This window comes from Prionailurus bengalensis, chromosome B4 (genome assembly GCF_016509475.1).
Source record: "Prionailurus bengalensis isolate Pbe53 chromosome B4, Fcat_Pben_1.1_paternal_pri, whole genome shotgun sequence".
Lineage (NCBI taxonomy): Eukaryota > Metazoa > Chordata > Mammalia > Carnivora > Felidae > Prionailurus > Prionailurus bengalensis.
In genome coordinates, this window is record NC_057358.1 from 36,001,042 (window position 1) to 36,015,428 (window position 14,387).

At 39.8% G+C, this 14,387-nt stretch overlaps 1 protein-coding gene across 4 annotated transcripts in view; it reads right to left on the reverse strand.

Moving 5' to 3' along the window:
- Positions 1 to 1,253: 1,253 nt before the first annotated feature.
- The window catches only part of ADIPOR2 (adiponectin receptor 2), an 80,111-nt gene continuing 66,977 nt past the window's right edge, over positions 1,254 to 14,387 (reverse strand). For all 4 annotated transcript variants that reach the window (XM_043563511.1, XM_043563509.1, XM_043563510.1 and 1 more), the window contains exons 4-8: positions 11,883 to 12,054; positions 8,607 to 8,793; positions 8,162 to 8,349; positions 5,889 to 6,082; positions 1,254 to 4,106 (exon numbers count right to left, since the gene is read on the reverse strand). In XM_043563511.1, coding sequence (XP_043419446.1) covers positions 3,978 to 4,106; positions 5,889 to 6,082; positions 8,162 to 8,349; positions 8,607 to 8,793; positions 11,883 to 12,054 — 870 coding nt within the window. In that variant the 3' untranslated portion in view covers positions 1,254 to 3,977. The remainder of the gene's footprint in view (positions 4,107 to 5,888; positions 6,083 to 8,161; positions 8,350 to 8,606; positions 8,794 to 11,882; positions 12,055 to 14,387) is intronic.

The following is a 14,387-nucleotide window of genomic DNA, read 5'->3' on the forward strand; positions in this document are numbered from 1 at the left end:
TGTTAATCTCAGTGAAAGATGCAAAGAATAGAAGCCCATTTTAACAGGTGAGAAAAGGTGCATTAGGAAAATAAAACGACTCTTCCTAGGTCACTGGCAAATGGCAGAACCTAACTCTGAACTACCTCTTTTTTCAGGTAAGCATAGCCAAGGCAAGGGATGGTAGTGGGCCATAATGAGAGGCTTTCATGTTCGTGCAGCTAGATTTCCTGTTTCCTCAGTTTCCCCTAGGCCATCACAAGTAGAAGTTACAAGAGGCAAACTGACCTTGTTTCCACCAAGTCAAAAAGTTGAAGGCAGAAAAACTTTGCACATTAGGAAACAGGGAGCAGTGGTCAATAGTTCATGACCAGTGAGGGAAGGAAAATACAGAATGTGCTGTAACTGAAGCACAATATTCTAGAGACAAGGATATTATTTCTGGGATAACTTTAAAGCAACATTGCCAGGAGCTTCTTTAGGGAACTCAGAGCCCTAGCAGTCTGTAAAGTCAAAATTCAAACTTACCCTTTATTTCCTTTATAATATCCACAGAAATCACCTGAGAAAGGGAGCATATAGACCGTTTTTAGCAAAAGACTAGGAAAAAACCAAGTGTTTTTTTTTTAAAGGCCTCAGAAGAGAATGCAATCCAGTGTTCTATACACAGATAATATATAGGGAAACCCTAAAGTTAGATCTATACTTAAAAACGAGAATTCAAATATTGGAAATTCCCCTTGCAAAACAATTTACCCAAGGCAAAGGGGTTGGGATTCCTCTTTTGTAAATTACACAAAGGGTTAACAAATCCCAAAACCTTTAAGTCAACATACATGAGATTTAACCCAAACTTTCTTCTTATTGTGAAGAGTGCTGGCACAAGAGACTCAGACCTGGCCTTTCTGAGCTTCAGTCTCCTCATCCAGGAAATGAGGGAATAATACTGATCTGTTCACAGGGAGGTGGTTACAGGTATCTGAGATGTCAAGAGTCCTTCAACAGAAACTTTCCCATGAAGTGTCCATTATGTTAGGTATTATTCTTATAAACTTTAACCATAAATTGAGAACTGGCCTTGGAGTTAGCTCTCCCCTCCATTCTAACCTGGTCCCAGTTGTCATGAAAGTTTAAGAAAGGTCAGGAAAAGTGAGTTGGGCATACTTTGACTTATACACTGAGAATGGGAAGTCTCTGAAGATAAGCTTCAGTGTCTAAATTAAGGCTTCAAGGGAGGTAAGCTGAACCAGTAAAAAAGTACACAACAAAAGTTGATATTCCATTTGGTTCTTTTTATTAGAAGTTGAGAATACAGCAAGTAAGGGAAATCCCATGATGAATAGAACCATCACACAGAGGCCTCTCTGGAACCCCAACCTTCTATGATCCCCAAAAATGTGCTTTGTGGCTTCAGCAATTTATAAAGGGGGAAGGGGAAAATACTGAAAAAGGCCACTATTTAATGGTGAATGAAGCTGTAGAGGTCCTAACCAGCCTAGGGCCAACAAAGAAAATTAAAAATCTGCACAGAGCAAGCAAGCCTCTGATGCTGAGAGTAAGGCATTCAGGCGCCAACCTGGTGAGAGTTCTCAGCAAGCACTGTGAAGACCAAGTGCACAGTGAGGCTACTGGTAGTGAGTTGCACATAGACACACACATATAAATGGGCGCACACACCCACACACGCGCGCACACACACCCTAAAGAGGGAGATTTTTACTGAATTACGCATCATTGATGTTAATTTCATTTTTCCTAACAGTTTGTGCTATATTGAACCAGATTCAGCTCCTCCTTTGGGGTGTGGGGTGACTGGGCCCGGAAACTGCTACTTCTGTTGGTGTTGTTACAGGGCTGCATCTTACACCCTGTATCCCAAAGTGCATGACCGAAGAGCAAGTCTGGCTTCTGATATGTGCTGTTGCTTCCATGAGACTAAGTGAGCTTTCTTCCCGATGGCCACTGACCTGCTGGGCTGTTCCCTCAAAGGGAGTAATACTGTTCTTTATGTTGTCAGGCACTGCACCAATCTTGTCACCCACTCAGTCTTTTGCTGGGTCCCCTAGCACCCAGGGCAGTTACCTTATTCAGAACCAAAACACTCAAGTTCCTTCCAAGTTCTACCAGTGGAGTCCTTCCTGGTTCCCAGCTTTTACTGGAGATTGGAAGGGGAGAGAAAGGAGAATAATGACCAAGGAAACTCATTACTGAAAAGGAGGCCCTCCCCATATTCCCAAGCACCTATTTGGTGCCAGTCCCTGTGCTCAGGGCCTCAACGTTTCCCTCTAAAGCCCACAATCCCCAGGGTGTAACTCAATCACCTGGAGTCTTGGATGATAGCAAGTAACCTAAGACTCAAGTGCTATTTCGGTGGTTTGCCTATGAGCCAAGCTCAGGGTTCTATGAACCAGAACCTTCCCCTACCACTCTCCCTGAGGGTACCTCTGGGGCACGAAAACTCATTTTTCTATTCCTGGTAGCTCTTTAAAGATACAGATTAAGGACTGTACCAGATTCCCTGGCAGTAACAAACAACTTTCTTTTAAAACTTCCCATCATGCTATCCCCCAAAACTGGGGTTCAGAGAGAGAATACTGAAAACTCCATGGTGGGTACTGGACTTTGCTTTTATAAGAGTTCCACTGGCCTTCTTGCTCGAAGGACAGCTGATATGTGTATCACAAACTAGGCTTACTAAGCGATGCGAGAGGTGAAATTCATCTTTCCTGATCTAAAGGAAGCATTCTCCAACCTATGTAAATGAGCTCAGGAGGCACCTGGACAAGTCAGAATCTCTTTTGTAGCTGGCTCCATGCCAGAAACTGTGATGCCAGGGAAAGGTCCATTTACATTCCCAGGAGGAAGAAAGGTAGTTAGGGCAGTGACTTTAACAGAAGGAAATTTCTAGGGCATTCCAGAGCTCTATAGCAAGGATATGGAAAACTCACATCCCTTCAATCAGATAAAAATCACCACAAAATTGAATAGGATGCCAGGAAGTAATCAGATCAGGACATTTCCAGAGCTCCTCCTACTGTCTCCACTACCCCTTTGTTGGCATAACTGATTTTCCCAAGTAGATGGCTCTACTTTTTAGAAGGGGTCACTATCAGCACAACCAGTCAGTCTCTCAAATGATACCTTAACTAGAGCCTTTATCTAACACATCCTGTTAGCCTCACGTGCTGCTTCCACTGAGAAAACACATACAGCTTCCCTCTACCACAGGACTCTCAAAAGCTCTCAGACATGAGAGTGGTCATGTGATCACTGGGTTAGGGCTGTACTTTCTGCCCCCCAGGGTCCAAGGTATGTCAGCCTTTAGAAGGCACCTTGGTGTACCAAGGCATTATACATTCTGGGGCCATCACCTGAACCTCCTACAGTCACCTTGTGCAAAATTGAAACAGTGTGTGGTACTTGCATGTTTCATTCTATACAAAAATTCCCTTCCCTCCCCTACCCCTATGTTTTAAACATTTATATAAATTCTTATTTAAACAGTAAGTTAGAAATCTTATTTACATTAATTTCTTTGTTCTCCCAAAAGAGCATCTAAAATCACATTCCCACCCTTTAATAGGATACAAATGTTCACCTAAATTTGTTTGTATTACTGATTTAAGGAGAGAGAAAGGGAGAACAAACCACCAGCTAAACTGTTTTCCCATCTTCTACAAATAAATATGAACACGGATCAGAAGCCAGTTTGCCAAGGGTCTTGCAGAGCCCTCAACTGATAGATCCCAAGTATAAGTCAAGGTCTGGGCCATTTCTCCTTTTCTCCAAATTGATGCACTCCATCCTTTGAGGTATGATTTATTTTTGTTTTTCTCTTCTCAGCCATGTACCAGGTGGAGCCCCAGGGGCATCACAAAGCCCATGAGGCTGTCAAAGTTTTGGGGCTCCTCTGGCACTGGCATCGATGGCCAGTAAGAGAGGCCTGCAGGTACCACAGGCCTTGGTTCAGGGTCACAGTCCCTGGCTTCTGGAAGGTGTCACAGTGCATCTTCTTCACTGCAGCCTCCGCCGATCATGAAACGGAACTCCTGGAGGTTTGAGACACCGTGGAAGTGAACGAAAGCGCCAGCAACCACAAAGATGTGAAACAGCTGATGAGAGTGAAACTGGAGGCAAGGGGGAGTGGGGAGGGGGAGAGAAATCCATTCGTTATTAAAGTCTGCTAAAGAGTTTTCAGATCATTTGTGCTGAGCAGGACAGGGAATGGAGGTGACAGAGCTCAAATTCGAAGTGTCCACAAATCTTGGAACATCCATTAGGCATATCACATTCTGCTGAACCGAAGGCTAGCCATCCCCAAAGAAATCAAGGTGCTGTCACTAAGTTTTAACCATGAAGATTTGCACACGTAACACTGGAGTATCTGGTGAACTCAGAGGCAAATGACATACACATACTCTTGCCAACAGACATCAAAGGCCCAAGGATTCCTCCTTGCCCAGCAATGGACTGCAGTTAGACATGGGGAGGTTTTTCTCATTGCTGATGGAGATTTTTATCATGGACTGAATAAAGCACCAGAGCTATGGCCATTTAAATGTTGCTCTCTCCCAGAAAAACTACAGGGATTTCTAGGATTAGGTAGAAGGTCAAAACATATGTCTGCTCAGCTCTAAGAGTCTGGAATTACATGAACATACTGTATCAAAAGACTAGGGAAGCCAGGGCCTTTTAATTCCTTCTCAAATAAGAAATTGGTCTATAAGCATGTGATGTTTTTTTCTGACTTAATCTGTTCTTTGAATGCTAGTTCATTTCTTAAAAGGGGCTATCAATTGCTCAGTGCACCAAACATCACTTCAAAAATTACACTATTCTCTCATTATACTCTCAAAATGAAAAAGTACAGTTGCAAAAACAGTATTCATCAAGGGAAAGATATTGATTCTAAAGGTGTAAACTAGAAGTACCCACAAGTCACATCCCAAGAAAGGCTTCCTAGGAAACCAATGGGGATTCATTCTCCCAAAAGTGGGGGGAGAATTATCTCCATAATCAACATCAAAATGACAATGAGGCAATCTCCAAAAGATAAATTAACTAATTTGAACCTGAAAGATTGCCTAAATTAGTATTATCTTCATTTTAGGAGGACTAAATTAAACTCTGAAGACTAGGTGATCAACTTAGCCTACAATAATCAGCAACAGGTTTGAGGAACAGAATTCCAAAGGTCAGACTTCATATCCAACAACACTCCAATTCTATACCTATTGAAAATGTTTCAGGCCAATTTCAGTTATAAAATTTTCCATCTGTTGGTCCCTTCTATTTCTTTGCATCCCTTTTTCCTTCTCTCTTAACCACAATCTAGTTAACTCTACCTCCTATTGTAACCAAACACACATATACACACTCAATCTCTCATTACAAATCACTGCGTTTTAGTATCAAAAAGGACTTTGGTAAAAACTCTAGTCCATCACCCTCATTTTACAAATGAGGAAACCAAAACAAACTAAATGCATGGCCAATTCAGTGTAGTATACAGGAGCACAGATTCTGATATCAGACTAGCCTGATTCAAATTCTGCTCCTACCACCCAGGAGTAACTTGTCCTAATGTTGCTAGTCTCCCTAAACCACATTTCCTAATCTGTAAAATGAAAACATTAATAAAAGTTGCCATACCTTATACGGCCGATGTATTAAAATGAGGTAATCTATGTAAAGTGCTCACCCAGTACCATGCCAACACCAAGTTAGTGCTCAGTAGAAGTCATCACTGTACTTATCCAGAGAAACACTAATGAGGGATAGTTACAACTAGAATACAGGTCTCTCAATTCCTAGTCTAAAACTTTTTCAATGATTTCACTCCCCGGTCTTCCAATAACAAACTAACAGATATGTATGTATACACACTAACTGCCCCTGATCATACTTACCCAGATATCACACTTTCCGGGAAAGAAGCGTTCAGGGATGCGGGCAGCATACAGGGCAGCGCCTGTGATATAGAGGCTGGCCATCAGCATCAGCCAGCCAATCTGCCCAATGGTGGCAGCCTTCAGGAATCCCTCCGAGATGACATAGTGAAAGGTAGGAATGATTCCACTCAGGCCAAGGCCCAAAAACACTCCTAGCAATCATAAGAACAGAATAAAGCAAAAATGCAGAAGAGAAATAAGGAAGAAGAAGTCAATATTAAAATACAGTACTAGTAATTCTACAAACTGAATATTTCAAGTATGATGCAACACTGGCTTCTTGTTTGAAAGGAAAAAGGTTCTTCAAACTCTTGGACACTGCCACACCAGACAGCACAGCTAAGTTCTAAAAGACAGATCTATTTACAAATGCAAGGAGCCTCCCGCTAAGAGATGCTTAGTTTAACAAGTCAGCAGTCCTCAAAGGGTACAGAATTGTGTCGCTAAGGGTTTCAGGAATAGACAGTTCTAGGAGTTTGTTTAAACTTCCCTAAATGTTGCCTCTTTATAGACAAAGATTGCAAAACAGAGCAGTTTTACATATTTTATCTTCCCTGTGAAACACCAGATATTCCTGGCGTTTAAGCAGAGTGAAAGGGTGGAGGTGGCAACTGGGCGGAGGGGAGGGCACGACTGCTCCTGAAAGCTCCCAGGCCCAAAAAGTACCAATCCAGTACAGAAATCTATCAGAATCACTCCACCACAGCCCTACTGCTTTCCAGATCATTTATAGCAGTGTTTTTCAAACTTCTGGATAGGACCTAGGTTATAAGATCAACTAAGTGATCTCAATCAACAATTTTTTTTTAAGTGAACTAAAACAAAGTAAAAATTACCAGACTGTCATAAATAGAATGTTAAGTAAAAGTCTGTAAAAAGCTGAGTAATTTATATGTGTGTGAACTTATGAATATATACACAAATATGTGTCCATCAAAACACCACAGGAACACCTCTCAGCAGCCAGTAACTGCTCCTACATTTTGACACAGTTAAAAATGATCTTTAACTCTCAAAATACAAGAGGCATATTGCTTGCTTTGGACATTACCAAATACACTGCTGGTGCGCAGCAATATATGTATATACATACATCTCTAAGAGAAGAGGAAAATGGCAATACTCCTCACAGAAGAAAAATCATCATGATCCTGTTTCACTTGTTATTTCCCTCTACGTGTTAAATAAAGGCTCTACTGGTCTTTCCTATCATTCTTGGAAGTCAGAGCCTCAGGAACTTGGTTCTTCTGATTTGTATCACAGCAGAATGTTTCTTATCTCACATGCTTAAGCAGGCTTAGCACCACAATTAAGTACTACTGGACGCCAATCCTGACCACTGGTTATCTGCTCATATAATCACTTAAAAAGGGAAGTTGGTAGACTGTTGCTAACAGTGGTCATTAACAAGAAGTTAAATTCTAACTTCTAACCTTCTAGGTAACCGTAGAAGAACCGCAGCTTGGATTTTAATACTCAATGTTTTGTTTTTGTTTTTTTAAAGGTCAAAAGAAAACATACTCCTTTTACTACTAATTGTTCATTCTCAGCACCAGGCTTGGCACTGTGGATAGAAAACTGAAGACATGGTTCTGGCTACAAGGAGTCCCCAGGCTACTGGGAGACAAAAACATGTCTCTCTGAACTCCACACTTCTACAGGAAAGCTCAGCCAAGGCCTTTTGGCTTTCCATATGATCTCCAGCTAAACAAGCCATTATCCTAAATATAAAAAGCCTCTTTATCCTTACATCAGAAGAGATGTATGGTGCCTACTTGAGTAGAATACAATCAGTATGGAGTGAAGTTTTTATTTACCTAAGCAGTACACATGTTAGAATAAAAATATAAAACAAAACAAAACAAAAAATGATAACAACAACAAAAGAACAAATCACTAAAAAAAAAAGTATACTCCAAGCTGACAGACTAAGAATAATCATTGTTTTACAAAGGTTACAGAGCCACTTGCTGCCTTATGGACAGCATATAGTCATAAACTCAAGTGAATTACAAAATATATACATCAGCTCATAAAGCTCACAATACCCTAAACTCTAGTGCTTTAAGATAACTGATGAACACTACTACATAAAAAGCCCTCGAAGAATAGAAACTATGACTTATTTATATTTGCATCGCAAGTACACAGCATAAGACTTGCCAAGTAGGCCTTTAATAAATGACTGGTAAATAAATCAATGTCCAATGCAAAACTCCCGTATCTCTTACCTGCTCTTACTCCTCGATACTGAGGGGTAGCAAACATGTCCCACTGGGAAACTATGATGGCCGCAATGCCCAGCACACAGATGACAATCAAGTAGATGAAGCAAGGTTGTGGATTACAGTAGAAAGAATAATACAGCCATGGAACAAAACTTCCCATAATCAGAAGAGCAATACCAGAGTAATCCAGTCTAAATTAAGAAAAAAAAATCCATTTGATGTTAAAAAGTACTGCCCACTACAGGTTCCAATTAATCCCCTATGACATGAGCTAGCAGTAACAGCCAAGAGGCAAACTAGGATGCTTGCTTTAAATTAAAAACTAAATAAATAATTTTTTTTTAAGTTCTCTTCAGATGGTATCAAGAATTCTGCCTACTCTACTGGATGTTTTTCCCTAACCACTGACTCTAATATTTGATTACAATGTAGGCTTTCAGATACGTACTTAGAGAAGAGCCGGGAGACCCCTTCTGAGTGGCAGTAGACTGTGTGGAAGAGCCATGAAAAAGAAAGGCAGAGAATGGCCCCCAAGAAGAATAATCCAAAGACCACCTTCTCTTGCAGAGGGGCCACAAAGGAGATGTTTGGGCGAAACATATAAAAGATCCCCAGGCACAGGAAGAATACACAACCTATGAAAAGAGTGTGGGGAGAGAAAAGATTATCCTTGTGAAGAAACAGTGCTGTATATTCATTAGGCTTTCAGTCCTTCACAATCATAATGATATCTAAATCAAAAGTTCCATAAGAAAAATGTTCCAAATAACTGAGGCTTATCCAAAATTTTGGTCTACTTCATACATGGTTGGTACCCTATACTCCTCAGCCTCAAAAAATGAGTTTGTAGAATACAGTAACTTATTTATCTAACAGCATAATCAAAAAAAATACAATGCTGCTACTTCTTAGAAGGCTAAATTATTCCACTTCTACCTCTAGATCTAGTATAAAATTTCATTTAGAAAGTTTTTGGTGGGGCACCTGGGTGGCTCAGTCAGTTAAGCGCCTGACTGCTGATTATGGCTCAGGTCATGATTTCATGAATTTTGAGTTTGAACCCCATGTTGGTCTCTGCACTGACAGAGCAGAGCCTGCTTGGGATTCTGTCTCTCCCTCTCTCTCTCTGCCCCTCCCCCATTCACATTCTTTCTCAAAATAAATAAACTTAAAGAAAGAAAGAAAGAACAAAAGAAAGAAAGAAAGAAAGAAAGAAAGAAAGAAAGAAAGAAAGAAAGAAAGAACAAAAGAAAGAAAGAAAGAAGAGAAAGAAAGTAAGTTAGTTAGTTTTTAGCACATATATTGGAGTCCAGCTTTCAAAGGTCCATTTTATGTTTGCTTTGCAATGAATTCTAATACCTCCAAACCCTGGCAAGACATACAGCTTTCCTCCACCAACAGGTGTCAAGGAATATTATGCTTCTCTGGTCCTGTCCATTGACCCAATAGATTCAAAAGTTAAGGACAATAAATTATGCTCATTTATGTTATTTCATAACCAGTTTTTCAACTGCTCTTTTTCACAATGAGATACATGTTTTTATTACTTAGGGAAAGGCCACTTAACACAAGGAAGGCACAGAAATTAAGAAGTTAAACATCTGCTCCCTCTCTCTCTGTCCCTCCCCCACACATGCGGTCTCCCTCTCTCTCAAATATAAACAAACATTAAAAAAAAAAGAGAGAAGTTAAACATGTGCTATGTGACTGACTATTCAATCTATTTAATAAATCTTTTACCCCTGAGTTGGAAGTCAGCAACAAGCTGGATTTGATTCTCTATTCCACTCTTACTACACTAGCAGGCAGGAACTTGGAGACACAATGGAAGCCAAATGTGTGATATGAAATGCAAGTCAAATCGGGTAAACCAGAAAAGATTTAACATATTCACAATGTTATGCGACCATCACTATTATTTAATTTCAGAATATTTTCATCACCCCAAAAAGGAGCCTATACCTATTACATTCATCTCCCACTCCCCATTACCCCACAGCCTTAGACAACCACAATCTACTGTGTCTGTGGATTTTCCCATTCTGGGCATTTCATGTGTATGGATCATACAGTCTGGCTTATGCCACTTAGCATAATGTTTCAAGTCTCACCTATGCTGCAGCACATATCAGTACTTCATCTCTTTTTACGGTGAAATAATACTTCATTTGTATGGATATACCACATCCTGTTTACCCATTCACCAGCTGAAAGATGTTTGGATTGTTTCTACTTTTCAACTATTACAAATAATGTTGCTAAAAACATTTGTATACATGTTTTTGTATGAACATGTTTTCAATATTCTCGAGTACCTAACTAAGGAGCAGAACTGCTAGTGACTCAGTTTAACTTTCTGAGGAAGTGCCAAACTGTTTTCCATAAAGACGGAACAATTTTACATTCCTACCAGCAATGTATGAGAGTTGTAATTTTTCTACATCCTTGCCAAGATTTGTTATTTTCCATTTTCTTGATTATAGCCATTCTAGTGAGTATAAAGTGGTATCTCATTACATTTTTCAAAGTTTTTGATTTGCATTTCCCAAAATGACTAATGATGTTGAGCATCATTTTTTTTTTAACTGAAACAGAGTTGACACTTCAGCATCTTTCCATGTGTTTACTGGCCATTTGTAGATCTTTGGAGAAATGTCTATTCAGATGCTTGTCCTTTTCTTGTTTAGTTGTAGAAAGTTATTTACTAGATCCTCATCAGTTGTATGATTTGCAAATATTTTCTCCCATTTTGTGGGTGATCTTTCCACTTTCTTGATAATGTCCTTTGACATACAAAAGTTTTTAACTTTGAGAAAGTCCAACTTATCTATTTTTAATTTGGTTGCCTGTGCCAAATTTAGGCATCAATTCTAAGAAACTGTCACCTAATTCGAGGTCACAAAGATTTACATCTGTGTTTTTGCCTAGGTTCTATAGTTTTAGTTTAGGTCTTTGATCCATTTTGAGTTACTTTTGTATATGGAGTGAGGTAGAGGTCCAACTTGATTCTTTTACATATAATTACTCAGTTTTCCTGAATACCATTTGTTGAAAAGATTAATCTTCCCTCATTGTACCCTTTCTTTAATATGCAATCATGATGGGAAAAAAATTATAGATCACATTCTACTTCAAGTGAAACTAAAATTGTGAATATTTTAAGTAATGACTTTGAAAAATCAGGGTTTTTTTAAATGTTTATTTTTATTTTTGAGAAAGACAGAGACAGAGTGCAAGCAGGTAAGGGCAGAGAGAGGGAGACACAGAATCCAAAGCAGGCTCCAGGCTCTGAGTTGTCAACACAGAGAGCAACACGGGGCTCGAACTCACAAACTGTGAGATCATGACCTGAGCCTAAGTTGGACGCTCAACTGACTGAGCCACCTAGGCTCCCCCAAAATCAGCTTATTTCTATTAAATAACCACCCTCCTCACATTGTTCATTAAAATATTATACACATTTTGTATAGCAAAATGGCCTTGGCCTGGTTCAAGGACACTGTTGACAATCTAAGTAGAGAAAAATATGACTCAGCTATAATAAAATCAAAGTGCAAATTAGGATAACCACAGAGTAAACCAATAAGAAATTATCATTAGAAATTCAGAAAACAAAATGGCAAGTCCCAAATACATTTTAAGTTTTATCCTTAACCCTCAAATACATGGGGGGAAAAAAATATATAGTGAATCACTAATTCCTGACACCATTGATATTACATACCCAAGAGATGGGTCCAGATGTTTCCTGTCTCTGTGTGTATTCTGAAAATGCTCTTAAAACAGGCCCGGAAAGAAGGCATTGGGGGCCGATGTCCATGTAAAAGGAAATCATTATCCTTGAGCCAGTCTGGTAGTACATCATGAGGGATTACTCGCCATCGGCCTTCCCATACCTGGAATAAGAGTATCAAATACGTATGTGGTTGTGTCAACATAGCAACACTGGTTGCCCTAAAGGAGTGGTTTCAAGCTTGGTTTCAGTCTGGCTAAAGGCAGGGTGAGAGGTCCACATATACAAACTCTCCTTCCTTCATTATCCACAACAAACTTTACCTCTGAAAATTCCCTGTGGTATCAAATATGACCGTTCTTATATTTAATATTTCTGTTGGTGGAAAAAAGAAGTACAGTTGCCCCTGAATGTGGGTTTGAAATGCATGGGTCAACTTATATGCAGATTTTTTACAGTACAGTCCTATAAATGAATTTTCTCTTCCTTATGATGTTCTTAGTAACATTTTCTTTTTCTAGCTTACCTTATTGTAAGAATACAGTATAGTTGAGTTTATGTTATTGGTAAGGCTTCCAGTCAACAGAACCCTATTAATAGTTAAGTTGGTATACAGAATTGATGTAAAGAACAAAGGCAAAAGAAAAAAGTAAATTTCCTTACAACTTACAGCCCACTGACAAGTACTTGGGACAGGCAGAGTGGCCTTCTTCCCGGAACTCACTGATCTCAATGTTAATACTTTGCAAGAGGCAAAAGGCAACCTTAACTTGACATTAGCCTGAACTCCAGGATCCTATAAGTCTTCTTTAACATATGAAGATCCCTCTGGAAACTTTCTTTATCTTTACCCACTCTGCAAGATACATATTAGCAATCACCCTCCAAGCATATGGCCCACTGATATACATCTGAAGGGTCTCATGACAAGTGGTTTTACTAGGCAGTAGTAAATGATCTTTTCTTAATAGCAGCTAGTCCCTCAAGGTCCTGGAAATCTTGCTCCCAAATTCCTTAGAGACTTATGCTATCCCTAACCTCCTCCCAACTTAAAAGTATATAATCAGTCACTCATAACCCCAATGCAGCTCTTTCTGCCCACAGGTCCTATCCCGTGCTTTAATAAAACCACCTTTTTTGCACCAAAGATGTCTCAAGATTTCTTTCTTGAACATTTGCTCCTGGACCCCAACAACATATCAGAATCACTTTTGTGTCTTCTGCTAAAATCTCTCCCTCTCCCTTCTCTTCCTACCACAACAAACACGATGAAGAAAGAGCACAGCAGTCAAAATTTTGGATCTCGGTTATTAACTAGTTGAAGGAGCTTTAATCAGAAAATCACCAAGGGGTGCCTGGGTGGCTCAGTCAGTTAAGCGTCTGACTTCGGCCCAGGTCATGATCTCACAGTTCGTGAGTTCGAGCCCCGCTCTGTGCTGACAGCTTAGAACCTGGAGCCTGCTTTGGATTCTGTGTCTCCCTCTCTCTCTCTCTCTACCCCTCCCCAGTTCAAGCTCGCACTCTGTCTCTGTCAAAAATAAACTTAAAAAAAAAGAAAAAGAAAATCACCAAGCTTCAGTTTCCTCATTTATAAAATGAAGGTAACAATACTTTGATTACTTCCTAAGGATCAAATGAAATAACCCAAAGCAAGCCCCAGCATCCACCCCACAGATGGTATGTAATCCTGACCATCCCCAGAGGGTATTTATTACCTACCTAAGAGTTAATGACTAATCCACCCTCAATCATGCTGGAGAGATGGCAAAGAAACTCAACCATCACTGCCCTTCAAGTCTCGTCACCACCTCCCCTTCTCCCTTTTTCTTCACTGTCCTTCCCCCAAAGACTCTAACAGGAAAGGGTCAGGAATTTGGTACTCTTCCTTAAAATAAGTTTGTCAACCTCTGCACTGTTTCTTTTAATGTCTCTCAGCCCAGAGAGCACACATCACAAGGATCACTTAATCCTGAACTAACTTTATTTCTACTAACCAGAAGGATACAAGGAAAAATGCCAGGTACGTAGTCGACCTACAGGCTTCAGGTTCAGACAATGACCCCCACACTTATCCCCCAGGGTTCTTGTGACAAATAACACGGCTAGGCTATACAAACTTGGCGCTCTCTCTCTCTCTCTCTCTCTACTATGCAAAATGACTTTTGTTCCACATCTTCCTGTTCTCTGCTATCCTTAATCCTTCTTACTAAAATACATTTATAAAAGAACTGATCTTCTGTGTAACTCCAAAGGAAATGAGAACAATTTAAGAGTAGACGTGGCCCTCTTAACACTATTGAAACTCACTCACTCTCTAGCCTCCCCACTTCCTGTCTCACCTTCTAACTCAAACTGTGAGGCCTGCACTTACGGGTGCAAATCTGACCATTCCATGCTTGTTCATAACATACAGTAAAAAAATAATAATGCCAAAAGACTAATCTAGATTTTTAATGTTTACTGGTATAAGGACTTTCTGGAGAGAAAGAGAACATT